Below are 20,399 nucleotides of genomic sequence, written 5' to 3'. Positions count from 1 at the left end.
TGCCCGCGCAGGTTACTTGTTCAGTGAGTAGCTAAAGTCAGTATAAATGCGTGGAATTTTAAGAGTTTTGTAATTAGGGGAGTTCTTTAGTTCACTTAAACACTCAGAGCCCAGCCTTACAATATACTTTGGGGTGAACTGTGAACCATTTTGACAGGATAGGGCTCCCTAAAGTTCAGAGGTACATAAGATCTCCTAAGATCTCTTCTTTTTACAATCCTTCATTAAAAAGTTGGTTTTTATTTTGGGTTCCTTCTTGGGCTAGTAGTCTAGCTGCTCCCATACCTTCCTTTTGAATGATTTCTTTGAGGAGATCTAACCCCCATTTAAAGCACACCTTGGTTTTACAGGACTTTCGAATAATTTGGCAGTTCTGCTTATTACTTAATCTCTTCCTCCTCTGCTCATTAAAAACCGTGTCTGCTAGGAATTTTCTAAAATTTCATAAATATTAGATCCTTTATATTAAATTATTACTAACCAAATGTTTTATATTTTCCATTACTTTTATATTATTTCTCTTACAGATTTTATGTGATTTATTATCGCCTGAGAACTTAAAAGAAGGCCTGAAGGACTCTTCCTGGAGCTCATTGCCATGTAGTAAAAACAAACATTTTGGTTTTCCTTCAGTAATGGAAGAGTCTCATTCTGCCAGCGAGCTTAGTCCAGAGCAGGTAAAGGGTGAGGAAGGATTTTCATGGGTATAGTGCATCTGTTTCTTTACACATTACGATTCTCACTTCCTTTGTTTGGAGTACTAGAATCTATGTAGGCACTTTTAATCTACTAAGCATTATCTTAGATTTTTGTCTGTAGCCTTTGATTTCACACTAAACTTTTATGTAAAATACTTGTTCATTAATCACAATTTTAGGTCACCCTGCATATCAGAAAACTTTAGTGGAAAATATAGAACACGGATTTTAGTTGCCTCAGGGTTGGAACAAGTATAGTAGCATAACTGCGTAAACCTCATTGTAACATATCAGCTTGATGTCTAGAGCTGCATAATTACTGATAAAAAGTCATTTATCAGGGTATTAGAATTAATAGTTGTTTTTAATTGAACAGTAAAATGAACCTTGTGAGACATTGGAATTTCATTCCAATGGATTCTTGGTGAGAGCAATAAAGGATAGGGAAGAAATAGTTACCCTTGTTTATTGTATTTTTGTAGAACGAAGAAGTACCAGAGGTCACGTCTGAGCTTATCAGAGGAAGCTTAAACCGCGCTTGGTCAGCACAGGCTATAAATTCAACAGATATGCCTGCCAGAGAGGACGGTTTAAAAAGAGTGTCCTCGGAACCTTTACTCTCTGTTCAAGAAAAAGGTGCTCTGCTGAAAAGAAAGTTGTCTCTTTTAGACCAGGATGTGATTGTAGATGAAGATGGAAGAAATAAGCTTAAAAAACAAGGAGGTAAAAATGTCAATACAGTCATAGAAAACACATTTACTTATTTAGAATGGTCTTTAAACTTTTTCCTAAAGATGATAGTCCTGTCTCTTTTTTTTAATAGAAACTCGTAATGAAGTCTGTACATTTTCATTAACTTCTGGTGACATCCCAGAAGAATTAATCGATGTCTCAGATTTTGAGTGTTCTCTATGCATGAGGTAAGTACATAAGGTTTTATCAGTCATGAATATTTTAAAGTACAGAGTAGATAAAGGTAACCCACTGTAATAATAGGCATTGTGAAGTGACAGAATCCTGGACTAACTCAAAAGATAGAAATCCCTTGCACACCTTGGGCAAATAACTTAATCTCTGAACACTATTTGGATTTTTCTTACTTAGAAAGTGGAGTCAGTATTTGCATAGCCTACACTGCAGGTGGTGTAAGACTCACCCAACTTAAATATAAAAAAGTTACTAGGAAATTGGAAAGTACCATAGAAGTTACACATATTATTGAAATGTAGATACATCCATTTTTTTTTTTTTTTAAGTAAAATTGGATAAAGATTTCCATCATGCAGAATGCTTGTAATTCTAGAAGACTAAGAGTTTCAAAGGAACAGTTTCCACTGAGATTGTGGTGGAGTCAAGGGAACAGTGCATGCAGAGTCAGGAGACCCGGTGCCGGCCACATCAGGCTGGTAGGAACTAGCTGAGTTCCCAGCAGGTCCCCTGCCTCTGAGCCTTCGTGTCTTCAACCCTGAGCTGAGGGCACTAGGCCAGATGACTGCTCAAGTACCTGTGTATCTAACAATACTTCGAGGCAGTTCAGAAGTATCCTGTTTCAGGAAAGAATTAGAATGTAAGTAAAATCAGTCTTTTCTATATTATTTATTACATATGGTATTAAACCTAATATTTAAGATTCAACTGTAAGGTTTACTGGGTTCTTGTTAATGAATTTTAGATAGTAAGGCTTTTATAAACATATTAAGCCATTTTAAAGTGATGATAACATAAGAATCTATACAATCATGGTAAATATTTTACGTTAATTCTTTTGTACATAGTCTCTGAAATCTGGTGTGTGTTTTGCATTTATTGTACTTCTCAGTTTGGACCAGCCACATTTCAAGTGCTCAGTAGTCCCATGTGGTGAGTGGCTGTTCCATTAGTATAGCATTAGGCTCTTGGCAGGGTACCCCTGTTGATGAGAACTTTTAAAAGGTTCAGGAGGGCATAATTACCTTTATCACTGCCCCTTTCCTGCCCCCCAGCCCCTCCTTAGAGAGTAGTGTTATGGTTCCATTATTTGTTCACTTTTTCCAGTAGAGAGTTTAATGTGAAAACTAACAGGTATTTTGGTTGTTTTCAGGTTGTTTTTTGAGCCAGTAACAACCCCTTGTGGACACTCATTCTGTAAGAATTGCCTTGAGCGTTGTTTAGATCATACACCATATTGTCCTCTTTGCAAAGAAAGCTTAAAAGAGGTAAATATTCGTCTATTTATCTGCTTATTGGTCTTAAGCTTGGCAACGTTGATTTCTGTTTGGCCACAGAAATAGGGATTATCGTGTTCAGAATAAATTACATTATGTAGGCTGAGTGACCAAGGAGGATGACATTTCATTATCCAAATGGTAGTGCTGGAGAAATGTGAGTTTAGAGAGCACAGGGGAAAGAAGGGTGGTCCTAGAGGCCAAGTCCCATGTACTTATTTATTTTTGAAGAAGGTGGGGGATGGTCAAGTACCTGGTCTAGAACTGGTTCCATTTTAATAATGACACTATTGGGGAAACCCAACTGCCCTGTCTTCCACCCTTAATAGGTTAGATTTCAGCCCCAGTCCTACCCCCTAGTCTATACCCCTTAAGGTATGGTCCATACCCCTTAAGGTATGGACCAACTCTGTCCAATAGAATTATTTTTGCATTGATGGAAATGCTCTATATCTGTGCTGTCCAACATGGTAGTCACTAGCCACATGTGGTAATTAAGCACTTGAAATGTGGCTAGTGTGACTGGGGAACTGTATTTTAGATTATAATTCTCATATAAGTGGGCACATGTGACTGACTGGTGGCTACCCTTTGGGCAGCCCAGCTCTAGAAAGTGCTATACTGGACAGAAGAGAGGGAGGCACAGCTTCCCACACCCCTTGTATGGTCAGTGGTAACCTGTGTTAGGGAAACAGCTAGATCTCAGGTGCATCTCTTCTGTCACCAGTGGGAAGACCGCATTCTCCCAGTCCTGCTTGGGTGACTGGAGCCCCCATAAGCTGAGGCCCAGGCTGTAGAATTCTAAGCTCCAACTGCAAGGATAGCATTGATCAGGGAGCTGATCCTGTCTCTGTGGGTGACAGGAATACTTAAAAAAGTGCCTTCCAATATGAATGAAAAATGGGTAAGACATTTTGCAGTTGAATGTACATAGTTATTTTCTATATAGAAAACTCAGCTCTGTACAGATACCGTAATAATGCATATGTGCTATTACATTTGATATGGGTCTTACATAACAAGCCGGTATGTGAGACATAAAACCATATACAGAATTTTCATAAAGTCCAGAAACAAGAGAAACTCAAAGAGTTTGTTAGTTACATTCCAGCTGCTATACTTTCAGGTGAAGTACTCTAACCGTGCTGTTTTTCCTATGTTTCCAGGTTTTTTGATACTCTGTAGTATATTTATTATGCTTTCTCTCAAGTTAATAATTAAATATGTGGCTTCAAATGTAAAGAGAGCTCACCTTATATGCATATTAGTTATAAATACAGTTAACGTACTGTTTGAAAATAATCTTACCCTGTGCCCTAAGGATAGTTTGTATAATAGGTAAATTTCTAATATTTAAAGAACAAATTGATTTGCTCTATAGTTTTATACTTTTCCTACTTGTCATTTTCTTTTGCTCATTTTTTTTCATTTGAATGTATTTTAAAGATAGGATTTTTATAGCAGCATAATAGTCCATTGATTTAACATTTCTCTTACATGTTGAGTATGTAAGTTGCTTTGTTCTTTTTTTTTTTTTTTTTTTAATATGCTATGCTTGGCGTCTTTGACTATTTCCTTAGGATAAAATTTCTGGAAGGCTGAATTACCAATAAAAAGTCACATATTCATAAGACTCTTTAAACCAATTGCTGCATTGCTTGGTCCTCCAGAAATATTGTACGAATTTAGATTCCTGTCGGTAATGTAAGAGAGGTTGTATTTCCCCAAATTTAGTACATGAGTATTACATTATATATTATGTATAACATATTGCACCCTGGTTTTCAAAATGTGTTCCCCTTCACTTGGGAACTTGTTAGAAATACAAATTCTGAGCCCCTACTGCAGAGCCACTAAGGCAGAAACTCCGGGCTAGGGCTCAGCAATCTGCATTTTAACAAGCCCTGACTGAGGCTCACGTTTGAAAACCACTCCTGTCCCTTGTTTCCCAACCTCTCACGTTCCCTCCTCCTCTGTTCCTCATCAGATAATGACAAATCCTTATTTTTTTGCCGCATCTGCAGATTAAAAGTACGGCTTCTCTTTAATCTTGTGATTGTTTCCCAAGAGTTGTGCCTCGCTAGTTTTATGAAATTATACTGGTGATTTTCTTGTTCCAAAATCCTGGACACACACTCTGACCTGGTCCCCGGCCTCAGGCAGTTTTTAACTTACCTACAGAAGTAGAAGGTCTCTTTGTCCATGGAGGCATACGGGGCAGGCTGTGATGACGGCCTTTTATGCGGTAAAGGTGGTAAAAATGGGCCTCTTGGGAGACAGAAAACTAGTTAAGCAGACTTCGTGGAAAAGGTAAAGTTGCAGCAGGACAGGCAGGCTTCTTCCTGGGCAGGAGGGAGAGGGACGGCCTTTAGCAGCTGCAATAGAGAAGGCCAGAAATGCGTGAGGGGCAGTTTTTCCGAGGACTGAGGGAGAAGTACAAATGTACCGTTTTATACAGAGGGGGGAAAGCAACCGCTCCCTAAGGGTCTGAGTGATAGCAGGTGACGGTGGAAGGAAAATCTGAAAGAAAAATGATCTGGGAACTCCGCCCCTGAAATAGGGAACCCAACTTAAACAAGGTGAGGGCCTTATTTTCTTTATTCTTTAGCTTTTGTTTCTCCGACAAAATGCTAGTTTGAAGTACCCAGGAGCCGCACGGGAGAAGTTGGCCTTTGGTGTGGGAGAGGGCAGGGCAGGCCTGACTGCTGCTGAGAGAGGCTTTGTGGCCACCGCAAGACCAGGGGCTTCTGTCCAGGGCGCAGTTTCCGCTGCAGCCGCGTAGCCTTCAGGGTCTCCGGCACAGCCTGGGCAGGTGGACCCGTTTGGCACCATCCATTGTCATGTCCCCCCTCCCCCATTAATTCAGACTCGACTGTATAAATATGTCATTAAGGCTTTACTCTATTCAGTTCAACTGTTTTGCCTGTTTTATACCGTAGGAAAAGCACTGGAATGTAAAATAATATTGTCTTTTAGTATCTAGCAGATAGGAGGTACTGTGTCACACAGCTGTTGGAAGAATTGATAGTGAAGTATCTGCCTGATGAGCTGTCTGAGAGAAAAAAAATATATGATGAAGAAACTGCTGAGCTCTCACAGTAAGTTTCTTCTCATAAAGTTACTGTGATCCCCGCCCTTTGACACAGTAAGGAGAGACCTCCTCCCAGCGAGCTGGATCCTGTCTGCAGTCCAACCCAGTCTAGCCAGAGGCGCATTTTAAACAAACCCTGGTCAGCTTCCCCTGTCCTCAACAGACAGAAGTTTAAGAGTTTCTCTGGTAACTTCCAGATCTTCCACTGGAGGCTGGCAACTCAGCTCTTTGCCCCAAGCAGGTTTTTAGGTGGAGGAGGGATTTCCTGCAGGGACTGCAGGCAGTGGAACTGGGAATGGAGCCCTCAGGTGCCTTGGTGCCCCGAGGCAGGACAAGAAGAGGATTGAGGAGAGAGGACCCTGATTGGCAGGTGCAGTAGCCAATTAGAGTTTGGGGAAGGGGGTGGGACTTTGAGGCCTGAGACTGAAAGATTTAGGGGCCAAATTCTCAGTGAGTGAAGATTATTGACTGGTACAGCTGGTATAGACCGCTGTGAAGAGCGAGCACACAAGGGCTAGTCGGGGCTGGGGAGGTCGGACCTGCTTTTGTTGCTCTGTATTCTTCCTTCCTCGTCCTTCTCTTCCGTTCTTTTCCCTTCATGTCTTTTCCTCTTGCTCCAGTCACCTGAGTCTCTCAAATTTTTTCTAGGTATTTAATTTCTTGACTTTTTCTTCCACCCTGAAGAACAGAATTGCAGTTTTTACATAATACCTTGTTTATTTCCACTATTTTTCAAAATACATTTTTTCTTACTTTCTAAGAAAAAACTGTGCTTGCAAAATTAGTATGTGTCCACTGACTGTCTTCACTGGGCCAGGGGCCTTCCACAGAAGAACGATTTCCAGTCTTCTCTGTACCAAAATGGATACTGATTGGTCTTCCACGAAACTCATGTTCTGTTGTGTGATTTTTAGGATAGAAAATATTTTGATACGAGGATTATGAACCTTTTTGGTCAACAGTGTGAAAAGCCAGGTATAAGAAAGCCTCAGATATAATTTAGAAATCTTAAATATAGTGACACAACCAAACTGCCAAAGACTGGAATCTTCAAATGACAGAGGAAGGAGTCACGGGAGGGGGTGCTGAGTGAGGCAGGGAGGTCAGAGGGAGTCTTGCCGCTTACCAACAGGGGATTTTTTTAAAAGAGGTTGCTCATCCCCAGGTACTCGAGAGTTTTCCTAATTAATAGATCCACTGCTTGTCAACGTATGAGCTGTAAGAAGACCCAATAGAGTGCTCAGGATAGAATACACATTTTCAAAAGAGGAACGAGCACTTGTATTATGAAGTATTACTTTAATATAGTTATGCCTTTTTGAAGAAAAATTAGAAAATACTGTAAATGAGCCTGTGGGGGAAGGGAGGAGGAAGGTCACAATCTGTAACCCGAAAGGAATCACCCATGGGCATTTTGACATATATCCTTCTAGATTTTAATATATGTGTAAATACATTTTAAACAAAAATGAGATCATTTTATTCATGTTAGTCTATAATCTCCTGTTGTTGTTTTTTTTTTTCCAAGTCAACATGTACACATCTTTTAATGAAAACAGTGTTTCATTTTGTGGATAGACCTATAGGATTTTAGTAGTCCCTCTTCTAAGTTTTGGTTACTGTATACAACGTTACAGTAAACTGTCCTAAAGTGCTTAGAATTATCTCTAGAAGTTCAAAGGATATGAACTTTTTAAAGTTTTTGACACACACAGCCAAATTCTTCTCCAGCAGGGTTGTATGGTTTCAAACTGTCCTCCACGCTGCCGGTTTTTCCCACGAACTTGCCAGGACTGGGTGTTGCCTTTATCCTTCTTATTTCCTGCCAATCTGGCAGTGAAAAATATTCTCTAATTTTAATCATCCTGAGAAAAGAGTTAATCTGTTTTTCATAGTTTTCAAATGCACTAAGAATCTTAAGGATTTGCTTTTTGTCTATTGTGGGAGCTCATTTTTCCTTCTCTAAGAGTATTTTATGGACAAAAGGTTAACTTACATATATTTGAAACAAATTTTTAATACCAAATACTAATTATACCTTTTATTCGTAAAGATGATTTAGCTCTATATAATAATTTGGTATCTTAAATTCAGATTTACTTTGATAAAAGGATCACAGATTTTTAGTATTAATATTGCATCTGTGAGAGCTTAATGAAGAGATGCTGATTCTTGCTCTTGGCAAAAATAAAAATCACCTCATTTAGAGCTAATTGTTTATATTATAATGTGGCAAGCTTCACAGATTTTTTTATGTTCTGATGTGTGATAATGAAACTTTTTTCTTCTTCAGCTTGACCAAGAATGTTCCAATATTTGTTTGCACTATGGCCTACCCCACTGTGCCTTGCCCTCTTCATGTATTTGAGCCAAGATACAGATTGATGATTCGAAGAAGTATGCAAACTGGGACTAAGCAATTTGGAATGTGTGTCAGTGACACACAAAATAGGTACGCTTTTCTGTGCATAAATATTTTTATTTGTATGGGAACTCGCATGCCTGAACTTTGATATTTATCAGAATTTCTCTCTTAGTTTTGCAGATTATGGTTGTATGTTACAAATTAGGAATGTACATTTCTTACCTGATGGAAGGTCTGTGGTTGATACCGTTGGAGGAAAACGGTTTAGAGTTTTAAAAAGGGGAATGAAAGATGGATATTGCACTGCAGACATTGAATATCTGGAAGATGTGAAGGTATGAAAAAATGATTTTTTCACCACCTCAGTATCCTTTGCCCGAGTCCTTACACAGACATGCAGGCTGATACTTTTCCAGGCACATAGAACACTTCTTCCTCTCAGAGATCCTCACTGATCTGAACTTTGGTATTTATCAGAAGTTCTCTCTTAGTTCTGCAGATTATGGCTGTACGTTACAAATTAGGAATGTACATTTCTTACCTGTTGGAAGGTCTGTGGTTGATACCGTTGGAGGAAAACGGTTTAGAGTTCTAGAGTTAGACATTTTCCCTGCAAGTTAGGTTCTTCTTGTCTCGTTCTTACGGAGAGTTCCAGGTGAGCCTGGGTGTCCAGAACGTAGGTCTTCATTTCTCCAGGCTCTAGAACCAGCATGGTGCCTGGAAATATGTGGGTATGGAGGGGGCTTAGTCCATCTAAGTTAGGAAAGCTGCTAATCCCTGCCCTTCTTGATTAAATTTAGTAGTCAAAACTGATAAAATCAGCAGACTGAAATGACATAAATGTAAACACAAAAGCCTTTAAAAACTTCTATATGTGTGTGGCATAACCTTAATGATAAAGGGACATAGTTGGGTGATGTGTTCAAAGTCTAGGGCATCACAGAGAAAGTACCATCGCTACACTTCCGGGTGACGGCTTACCTGGGGAGGTTTATTGGGATGACCTTCTTGGACAGGGTTCATGGGGCCCTTCTGATGTTTCCAGTAGCTCAGTCACCATCTGCAGTTAGGTTAGGTAACAAATTAAAGGCAGTTTCTTTTGGAAGGACATTATAAAACCACTGATCTTACGCTCCCACTGTTCATGGACTTTTCCCACTGGGCCCTTCATTTTAATTGCTTATTATTGAATGTTGACATTAGGCACTTCTACAGACATAAGCTCATTGAATTTGCAAAACTCAGCTAGCAGATGAGGGAGGTAAAAAAAAAAATGTTAATTTGCCTAAGATCCTAGAGGCAGTGTCCTAAAACTGACTGAAAGCAAGCTTTCTGGCCCCTGAGTGCTCTGCTTTCATATGCGGTACTGCCTCTCTGGTGAACTCGATTAGTCTGATATTCCCTGTCCTAGCTTATTATAAAGATGCCATAGGGACACGACACTTCTTTTCTGGTGGCCTATGGCACAAATTTCCCTTCCCGATGCCATGGGGACACAACATTTTTTTTTTTTTTTTTAAGATTTATTTATTTGACAGATAGAGATCACAAGTAGGCAGAGAAGCAGGCAGAGAGGAGGAAGCAGGCTCCCTGATGAGCAGAGAGCCCAATGAGGGGCTCAATCCCAGGACCCTGGGATCATGACCCGAGCCAAAGGCAGAGGCTTTAACCCACCAAGCCACCCAGGCGCCCCCACGACACTTTTTCTTTACTGGTGGCCTATGGCACATAGTCCCCTTCCCCATCACCTCGAAATGAGTTGAAATTCTGAGCTGATTGATAACATCTGTGCCTTGATAACCAGACATGCTTGGTTAACAGAATCAAAGGCAATATTCCTTGTAAAAGTACTGCCCCGTTTTAGCTTTTTGCAAGTTTACACTTCACATTTGGATTTGATGACAAAATCCCTTGAGTATATGGCTAACCCTGTTACTGTCGATACGGGGCAAGAGAATAGCATATTGAAAGCATTATGGATTTGAGGTTTAGAGACAGTTCTGTCTTTGTAGTCTTAGGAATGGCTCATAATTTTTCCTCCTCCTAAGGCCTCATCTCCATAATGATTGTTGTCTTCTTTGGAAGAGCTCCTCAAATTTGTTTTTTACAGCAAAGCCTTTTCTTTTTTTCCTTAGTGTAGTGATTCTGTTTTCTATGACTTCTACTGAAGACTTCAAGTTCTACTCGCTTTTAGCCAGCTCTGTTTTCCATCTCAGGCACTCACCTTTTTGTCATTGTTTTCTCCAGCCCGTGGTTTCCTTGAACTTTAGCAGGGTACAAAGTAGCAGTTTTCTTTAATACTTTTAACAAGTCACAAGTTTGTTTCCAGCTCCTGTCAAGACCAATGTGTGTTAGCAAGGGACTGAACCTTCTGTCGTCATTCTAAGACTAGAATTCAATTGTATGGTTCCTCTTTTTATTAACAAAATTTACCAGTTTAATCATTTTTAAGTCTGTAGTTCAGTGGCATTAAGCACATTCACACTGTGCAAAAAGCAGGTGATTTTTAATTTTTCATTTCAGATCTTTAAAAAATAAGAAGTATATTGTTTTTATAGTGAGTCACTCTAAAAGTATCAAAGGCTGAGTCAGGCCTGGTGTTTGTTCAGAGGACTTAATGTATGTGAAGTGGGGCACTCCCTGGCACGGAGCGAGTGGGCTAGAAGCGCGTGCCGAAGAAATCAATGGATGAGTTAATGCTCTATTTTCTCTCCTGGGTTCTATGAGGCTACTCCTTCTGGATCTTAGGTTGCAAGGCGGATGCGTTTAATTTCGTGTTGTCTGCAGGATGCAGGGAGGCATGATGGAGGTAGCCCCAGCCTTGGCCTTCACAGGAAGCACTTCATCTTGGCATAATTTATTCTGTCTTTTCTGATATACTGGTTTTAGTTTCTTGTTATTCTCCAGTTCCCTGGTAAAAAGGTGTCACTATGGTTGTCCTCCATCCTGTTCCTGGGTTCTGCCGTGGTAGCTCTGCCTAAAACTTCCCCCCCTGGTCTTCCCTTTTATTGTTCCACTATTTTCAAGAGCCATTAATCCATAAAGCCAAAAAGGAATTCCAAATTTGCATAGCCCTTTATCCAAGAACTCACCCTCAGGAGTCCTGCTCCCACCTGGAAGTTGTCGGGAGGGTTCCAGTATTGTGGACAAGTGGGGTGGCCCTCCATTGGTGCTTCTTCTGTCTGGCCGTGGGCAGCATGTGAGGCAGAAATGCATAATATATATATATATAGGATATATATTTTTTATATACACATATATATTGCAGAGTACTCTGATCCAGCGCTGGAATAGGTATTGCCTCTTTCTAAATTCTTACTGTTTTCTCATTTCTGTAGGGTTAGTGATAAGGGACCAGAAGACTAGACACGAGTCTTAACTGACTGTTGTGTTTCTAGGTTGAGAATGAAGAGGAGATCAAGAACCTCAGACAGCTTCATGATCTGGTCTACTCACAAGCCTGCAGCTGGTTTCAGAATTTAAGAGACAGATTTCGAAGCCAGATTCTTCAGCACTTTGGCTCAATGCCTGGGAGGGAGGAGAACCTTCAGGTAGGATGGCTTGGATATTGTTTCCAAAAGTCTTTTTTAAATAAACTCAAATTAGTGGATTTTTAAGTTCTGTTTTCCTTTTGCACAGCATTTCCTTGTCCCTGGTGTCTTTAAAGTCATGACCCTGTTCTCCTTTGATGTCCACTACAGTTTGCATAGGAATGGGCAAGGACAGAGTTGTCACCTGAGGTAGCTGTAGCTGTGAGTGCATAGAACAAAGCCCTTCACAGGGGATTTGCTTGAAGGAAGCATAAGGAGTGGAAGGTAGAATATTCTAGTAAAATGGTACCCACCTAGTAAATTGTGATAAAGAGACCTAGTCAGCCTTGGAGCCAGTCAGCTCTTCTGGGACAGCTGGGTTTTGTGTCTCTTCGTATTTAACACTTCGCTCCTCAAGAAACTATCGTTCTGATGGTCTTGCTCAAGTACTTAAGGTTTATGTTTAACTTTAATGTATAGAAGGCACTTTCTGTGCGAGCCGATCGGTGCCGTCGGCACTGTAAGACGCACGAAAAGAAGTAGCCTCATTCTGGAAAATGATGATCGATCCATCAAAACACTAACTTTTAGACCTAAGCATTTTGAATTGATTAAAATGTTGATGGTCAGAGGGTCGTAGATTTCATAATGGAATGTCTAGAAAGAGATGAAGAGGGAGAGAGACTAGATCCCAGTGTGATGGACACTGACTCCCATTCTGATTTTCAAAGGCTCGCCTAAGTGTCTGAATCCTTCACCTGAACTTGAACTTCTCACACCAGACCATCTTCTTTGAACTGAGTACCCCTCTGTGTCCTGCATCCAGCAATTGCCACACATTTGTTTTATCCTGGCTACCTGAATCTGATTAGCTGGGACAGAATAGCCTTTGATAACCATAAAATTGAACAAGTAGAATTTAAATGTAAAAATCCAACCTTGCGTTCACCACCCTTCCCTTTTATTATTCAGTCCTCTAGCACTGCTTTCTGGTAGTATTGTCAGGAGTCAGGACTCAGGAAAACAAAAGCAGCCACGCTGTATAATCCAGGCGGGAGGGGTTTACGTAGGACGTAGAGTTGACACAGCTGTTGGTAGAGCTGGAGGAGTGAAGATCAGGGACCTCTCGGATGGGAGACAGGGGACCTGCCACCATAGATCTCAGCCTGACGCAGTGAAGCACCATCTTCTCAAGAACTTGCAGGAAGTTTCTGTAATTCTTAGGAAGACCAGGGAGGTACCCACCAGTATCAGTATCAGGTGGCTGCTAAGAACTTCTCTGGAACGCTCCTGCAGATCTGCCGACACTTTGCAACAGTCTCAGGAGAACAATGGTTTCTTCTCTTCCAACTTCCAAATCTCACAGAAGTGTGCCTCTCCTTAGCCAAGTCTAACCCAGAACCATGTGAAGGAATGGATTCTGGGAAACGTTTCCAACCCCCCTGAAATGCGAGGAGGAGGAGGTAGTGAGGCTGAGCTGAGCGGAGATAGTCCACGAACACAGCAACTTTAGTGTGATTCTAGGAGATTCTAGAGGGATCCACACTGATCTCGGGAGCGCCTTCTGTCATTCTGAAACCTCGGGTTTCAGGTTCAGGAAGAAGCAAGCCAGTGTGCAACAGAAGTGGCTTAAAAATTCTTGTGTACAAATTCCAAGTTCTTTCAGTAGCTCGCAGACAGCCCTTGCAACACCAGAGCAGCATCCAAAGGACTTCTTTGCTGGAAATGTTTATTTTTAAAACAAAGCTAGAGGTGGAGACCTTTTCATATCTTGCCTAGGATTCCACAGTTCTTTGCAGACATTTTTAAATATCTGCTTAACGTTTTAGATATTTTAAGAAAGTAGTTCTCAGGACAGTTTTGTCCCCATGGCACATGTGGCGTGTCGTTGTCTTTGACAGCTCCTCTCCTCTTTCCCTTGCTATTCCATGTCTGTCTTTCACTTTTAAGACCTCACCCCTCACGCAATTCGAGAGAACTTTTCACTGCCGCCTCTGGCATCTTAGTGGAGAGAGGTCAGACCTGCTGCTGAACAGGACACCAGGCACAGGACGGTCCCCAGACGTCCACAGTCTGAAGCAGAGCGACCCTGCCGCAAGGCAGCACGGGGCCGAGGAGAGAGAGAGGGCCCTGGCATCAGAGGGGCCGAGGAGAGAGAGAGGGCCCTGGCGTCAGGTCTGGGTTGCAGTCCGGTGTCCCCTTTCCCCCCTTCATACGGGCATAAGAGCCTTCCTTACCTGCCTGTTAGAAGAATTTGAGAGACACTCTATGACACGTAGTAAAGCGCTCAGTGACCAGTGGCTTGTTGGGTTTGTTACTGCTTTTGTCCCAGAGATGTGCCTTGTATTAACACTATGAACTTGATCGTTTTTAGGCAACCCCTAACGGACCGGCTTGGTGTTGGTGGCTCCTGGCCGTTCTCCCTGTAGATCCCCGATACCAGCTGTCTGTCTTGTCGATGAAGTCTTTGAAAGAACGGTTGACAAAGATACAGCATATACTGACCTATTTTTCTAGAGACCAATCTAAGTAAACTGACTGCTTGGATCTTCCTTTAAAGTTATCCTGATCTGGCTGTGCCGACGGCCGGGTTGTCTGCTGCCTTTTGCACATCCAGTGCTGGTTTGAGAAATGTAAGGAAACCTTTTTTTTTTTTTTTCCCCCTTCCTTCAACCTCCTGAATCATGTGGTTCTGCAAATCAATACCTTCAAGTAGGACGGAGACCACTAAGAACTTGCACAGAAAAACACGCACTGAATGTGTGTCAGACCTCTACATTGTCCTGAAGTTGCACTATGTACCATATTCTAAAACAAAGCGAGACCCGTGTGTATGTGGGGTGTGTGTGTGTGTGCGCGCGCGCGTGTGTGCATTTTCTCTGGCTTTAAAATTTTAAAAGAAAAAAAAAAAGCCATAGAGAGCAGACCTGGCTGAGGGTTGGTCATTGCCCGAGTTTACAACAGCAGTGAGACAAGTTTTTGCGAGTTGAATTCGCCTCAGATGTATCTGTCCTAAATGCTTCTATTTGCACAAGTCTGTAAGCTACGGTATTGAGTATCTCTCTCGGTTGGAAATCCTGCTCTTGCCGAACGGTCTTGACCACTGACTATGACACAGTTCCTTATGTATGTAAATACTTGCGTCCTAGGAGCACCATCTTCTCAAGAACTTGCAGGAAGATGTGATGCAGGCTTGGGATGCAGAACCTAGAGCCAGTTTTTAGGAACCATTGCAAACCTGCCATGGTACTGTGCATCTATTCATAAAACACTCAAAACTGTGAAAATATGGTTTACATTTAACTGTACATAAAGGTAAATGGAGAACTCAACTCAGTACCAGTTAGTTTGTACATTTTAGGGGGCTTTTCACATTAACTGCCCATCTATATAATTTATAGTTTGACAGGATGTGTTTAAAAGAATTACATAGGATACATGCATTAAGGATCTGGAGGAAGAGGAGAAGCTTAATGTAGAACTAAGCTTTTAAAGTATGTTTTATTTTTTAATTCTGGTCTTGGTGCAAATGTTAGTTATGCCTTATTCATATCACAATTAGATCACCATGCTGTGACATGGTTTATATTCTTGCTGCCCTAGATACTTTTGTAATTATTTGTTGCAAACTTGTGACTGTCCCTATTAACTTTCTTTTATGTAAGTCCTTTGTAAAAGTTTCTTAAACTTTTGCTTTTGCTTATTTAATTTTGAATAAAAGCTAAATTCATAATAATTTTTTCTTATATTTTAGGTCAGTGTCATAAAGATCGGATGAGTTTTGCTTATTGTTTTGTGACACGAGAAGTTTATAGCCTTCAAAATACTTCTTTTGATCATTTTTGACTAAACAATCCAGTGTCTTAAGGTGGCTTTAGGCCCTAAAACAAACCTTTAAAGTACCATTTTTCAACATTTAGAATTAGGGTAAAGACATGATTCTTCACATTACCCCCATTTGAGATTCCTTGGTTAAACACCAGGCCCCAATTTCCCGGGTAGGAGTTTCCAAATATAGATAAGTCATTGAACAGTGAATATTCTTATAAAAAATATATTCAGAAATGAATGCCTAGTGAACTCTCCTTTGCCCCCACAATTATGCTAATTAAGGATTTGTCCAAAGAGTGGGCCATTCCCCAAATGTACTTTACCGGTAGTCCTGGAGTTCTAGAAGTTCTGGTAAACTTTCTTATAATAAACTATTGAATGCCCGTTGAGTAGTGTCCAGGTAGTAATACACATGCAGATTTTGCCTGTACTTCTCAAAATATGTAGGAGAAAGAAGTAGGATTTACCTGGTGCTGAATCCACGGCTGATAAGCGCCCACACAAATGGGCATGAAAGGATCTCTGTCTACGTGTACATACTACGTGTACATACATACCTGTACATGGGAATTCATGAGTTTTATCATTTGACCCTAATTTTGTGATGAATGTTCTGTTATTATGTCTATAGATTTTCTTGGAACCCTGGACAATTATTTTCGTCCTGTACCTTATGAAACCATTTATCCAGAAAGGGAAACAAAGACCTGATCGATTTCTTACCCTCATCACTTGACGTGACTAAGTTTTGTCACTTTTGAACATTTCAAGTCCAAGTAGCTAGTTGCTGCTCTTCTCTAAATACACCTGTCTCCACATGCCCATATCTTCCTGTTCTTTAAGGAACCCAGACACCTTCACTCAAATAGAACTCTGAACTCATAGCACTTTCCTTGTACTTTGCTGATGGCACTGATGGGAGGTAACTGAATCGTGCATAAACCCTCTCACGAGTATTATGACTGGTGTCTAGCAGTTTGGACAGATTTAATAGCCTGACCACTGAACTGAAATAAATGCCCATTAAGAAGAGAGACTGTATAAAGATGGTTAGACTGAGCGATGCCTTTGCCTTCTCTCCTCCAAATCCAACAAAATGACAGTAAAGAAAATGAAATCTAATGATGTTGTGAAACCAAAAATCCATCAGTTGACAAATGCTTTTGAGGAATTTCTGAGATAGGGAAACAGGACATGATCTAGAAGACTGAGGAGAGCATAGCTTTGCGGAAGTGGAGGACTATCCCCCAAACTAGGGGAGGATCTTAGAAGACTCCAGAGGATTTCTGGGGAGCTAACACCTGACAAAAGTAGATCATTTGGCTTCTTCCCTACTTGGGCTGAGCCGTAGGTAGCAACAGCAGTAGTTCTCCAGCCAAATCACCGAATAGGGACACTGGGCTAGAGTAGACCCATGAAACATTAGCTATAGATCCCCAGTAGGAATGAGAGCCCACACTCTAAGACTGCAGACTCCTGCACTACCTCATGCGGCCGTGTGTCCCTATGTTCCCCCACAGTTAACAGAGGCAGGTGACCTGTGACTGAACCAGCAATTCCGAAAGAATGAACAAGGATCCCAAATGTCAAAGATAAATAGACAAATCCTAGAAATTTGAGGAAAAATTCTAAATGAGACAACAAACTCAACAGTCTTCGATTTGAGGATATGTAATTCAAAAAAATCTGGAAATCTAAAAAATGTTTTTAGACAATCCCTGGTACCACAGAAACATTCAACAGAAGTTTGTTGAATCAGTGAATGAATCATAAAAATAAGTAGATGAGCAAAATAGAAGAATGCATGCAAAGAATGAATGAATGAGGTGGAAGGTTGGATGGGGTCCCCTTCCAGAACACAAGGAGAGACCCATTAAAGTGTGAGACGTGGAGGACTGATTCAAATTTTAACATCCATCTAATAGAAGTCTCTTAAGGAGAGTGCAAGAGAAGAAGCAATTAATACAAGTAGTTTTCTCAGACCTCAAGACAAAAATAATCTTGCTTTCTCAGGAACCAAACTGACTCATTTAAAAGGAAAGAAGGCAAGCTTACACAGGCAGACTGAGGACAGACAGAATAGCAATAACTCCGTTGTCTGGCATTGATCTGCAATGACAGGACTGGCCCAATATGAATTCAATATAAATTTTCTTCATAAAAAAATAAATTTTCTTCATAAACTAATGCTTAAATGCCAGCACTTTAAAAATGTTAAGTGGTTTTATACATTAAACATTTATAACAGTTTAATAAATGAGTTCTCTTGCAGACCTGCCTCCAAATAGCTTTTGGCTGTTCACCAAAATTAAATGTATGCGTAAGGATTTTTTGGGGTCCTGGCTTAGGGTATTGAAAAGAGCATAGGCTTACTTTCAACATGTAGTAAGACCATATTTAATCCACAGAAAAATCCTGCGAAGTAGGCATTCTCCTTGTACGGATGAGAAAACTGAAAGACTAAGTAGTTAAGTGATTGTCAAAGGATTTACACAGCTAATGTGCAGTGAAACGGACTTTGAACCCAGGCATCTGGCTCGACCTTACCACCATATCAAGTTATAAAACATCTAAGAAGGTCAGTGTGTAAGGAAGGGTCTGGAAATGATTCACTTTGACTTTCTGACATCGCAGGCTTGACACATGATAGGCATTATACAGTGATGAAATTAAAGCTGGTTTTTAAGCAGCTCACCCAGGTTGTGAGATGGCCAAGTCAGGCTTGGCCATATACTTCTGGGAGCAGTGTAAATTGCTAACAACCTTTTTAGAAAGTTATGTTGCAGTGTATGTATCGAGGATCATTAAAATGGTCATATTCTTTGACCCAATCTTATTTTAAAGGAAGTACATTAAATCAAGAAAATAGAATCCACATGAATGATGATACTCTTAATGTCTCTAGAACAGCAAAAACTTAGAAACAACCAGTGCCTATTATTGGTAACCAATGGAGAGACCATGTGAAAAAGTACAATTCAAAAGTACAATTATACCATGATTACCACGGTATATTAAGAAGTAGAAAACACTATGTAAAAATGAAATCAATAAATCAACAGGTGGTATATTTTTCTTTAGAAATTCCTGTATGTCTTTCCTGTAGGGATGGCCAGCCATCTAGAGCTCATATGCTCAATGTACAACTACTTACTCTTTGGGATTTACTATTTGAAATTGTGATTCCGTGAACCTTTATGAACAGCATGGTTGCACTGATCAAATTTGTCATGTTTCAAGTACACAAAAGCTTGAAGACCGGAAACTGGAAATAGTAGTCAAGAATGATTGTAGAGGCAAATACCTTTAAAACAAAACAATAACAACAACAAAAAACGTCGCGGAGTATTTGGCATTATCCTTCCACTCTTTGCTATTAGGAAATATCAAGAGAAGTGAATGTGAAAACCTAGTTTAGTGGTAAAAATGTTAAACCACGCTAACCAAAGGACTTCCAGGAAAGATGGTGGAATAGGAAGATACTCAACTCAGCTTGTCCCACAGATACATCTACATAACACCCAACCAGTGTAAATAACCCAGAAAATGACACAAAGACTGGCAGGACAAACCCTCTAAAGTCAAATTTAAAGATGCCACACCAAGAACAGTAATAAGGGCAGATGGGGTCGGGAACCAAGCTGACCTACAAGACTGTCCACAGGAGGGAGGGGGGACAACTAAAGGCACAGAAAAGGGTACAGATCCCATGCCAGGCACTTGAAGCATGGGGGACCCCCACTGGAAAGAGGAATTCTCCCCCCAACATTTGTCTTTGAAAACCAGAGAGGCCTAACATCCCAAGTTCATATAATCAGTGATGTAACACCTGGAACTTTAAAAATAAGCAGACTCCACTCTGGGAGAGCAGGAGTGCAGTAGGAAACGGAGTCCCCACCTTTAAAGAGACAGCACAACAAACATGCACACTGAGATAAAGCATAGAAGCAGCAGTTTGAAAGAAGACGGGTATACTGGAAGGACGTTTATTTACTACTCTCAGAACATGCTCTGGAAGGGCAGGAATCTTTAAGAGACTTCTTTGAGAACAAAAGAACTGTCAGATACCATTTCCTTCCTCTACTCCCCAGCCTAGATACCCAGACACCTGCAGGAACCAGTACAGCTCCAACACTCTGCCTAGCATGTTCACAGTGAAACCAGCCCTTCTGTTCTATAGACCCACCTACTCTAACCCGCCATCAGCAGAAGACCACACAAAATGGTGCCACAACTCTGGCAGTGTATAAGCAGCCCAAGAGGGCCAAGACCACTCCAAGGTGATTCAAGCCACTGGAATGGAGGGAAATAACCACGTATCAATTTGACATTCGTCCCAGCAATAGGTTGGGAGCAGACATCTGGTCTGACTGCAGGCCCCACCCAACAAAGCCTCACAGGGGACAACACAAGGAGAGCTCTCCACAGTTTAGTGCTACAACAGCTTTGGCAGACATCCATTTGGACTCAACACAAGCCCAAGATATTAACATCACAGGCACCAAATCCTGCCCACAATAGGCAAAAAAAGCCACTGCAGATGACTGAAGTCAAACGTAGGTCAGGCACAATAGTAGGGTATGTGCAACCCACAGGGACGTGGGGGCATTGTCCTGCACGGCACTAGACCTCTTCTTCTAAGGCCACTACTTTCAAGAGCAGGAGACATAGCTGACTTTA

The 20,399-nt window shown here is 40.9% G+C and overlaps 1 protein-coding gene across 1 annotated transcript in view; it reads left to right on the top strand.

The window, feature by feature from the left end:
* The window catches only part of LONRF1 (LON peptidase N-terminal domain and ring finger 1), a 38,015-nt gene extending 22,984 nt beyond the window's left edge, over positions 1-15,031 (top strand). The window contains exons 4-12 of the mRNA XM_032843393.1: positions 528-677; positions 1,181-1,421; positions 1,522-1,618; positions 2,779-2,893; positions 5,879-6,000; positions 8,287-8,445; positions 8,531-8,693; positions 11,757-11,909; positions 14,263-15,031. Coding sequence (XP_032699284.1) covers positions 528-677; positions 1,181-1,421; positions 1,522-1,618; positions 2,779-2,893; positions 5,879-6,000; positions 8,287-8,445; positions 8,531-8,693; positions 11,757-11,909; positions 14,263-14,421 — 1,359 coding nt within the window. The 3' untranslated portion in view covers positions 14,422-15,031. The remainder of the gene's footprint in view (positions 1-527; positions 678-1,180; positions 1,422-1,521; positions 1,619-2,778; positions 2,894-5,878; positions 6,001-8,286; positions 8,446-8,530; positions 8,694-11,756; positions 11,910-14,262) is intronic.
* The last annotated feature ends 5,368 nt before the right edge of the window (positions 15,032-20,399 follow it).

Source organism: Lontra canadensis, unplaced genomic scaffold (assembly GCF_010015895.1).
Source record: "Lontra canadensis isolate GAN:19392208 unplaced genomic scaffold, GSC_riverotter_1.0 scaffold139, whole genome shotgun sequence".
NCBI classification, from domain to species: Eukaryota; Metazoa; Chordata; class Mammalia; order Carnivora; family Mustelidae; genus Lontra; species Lontra canadensis.
This window is presented reverse-complemented; position numbering and strand designations above follow the sequence as displayed.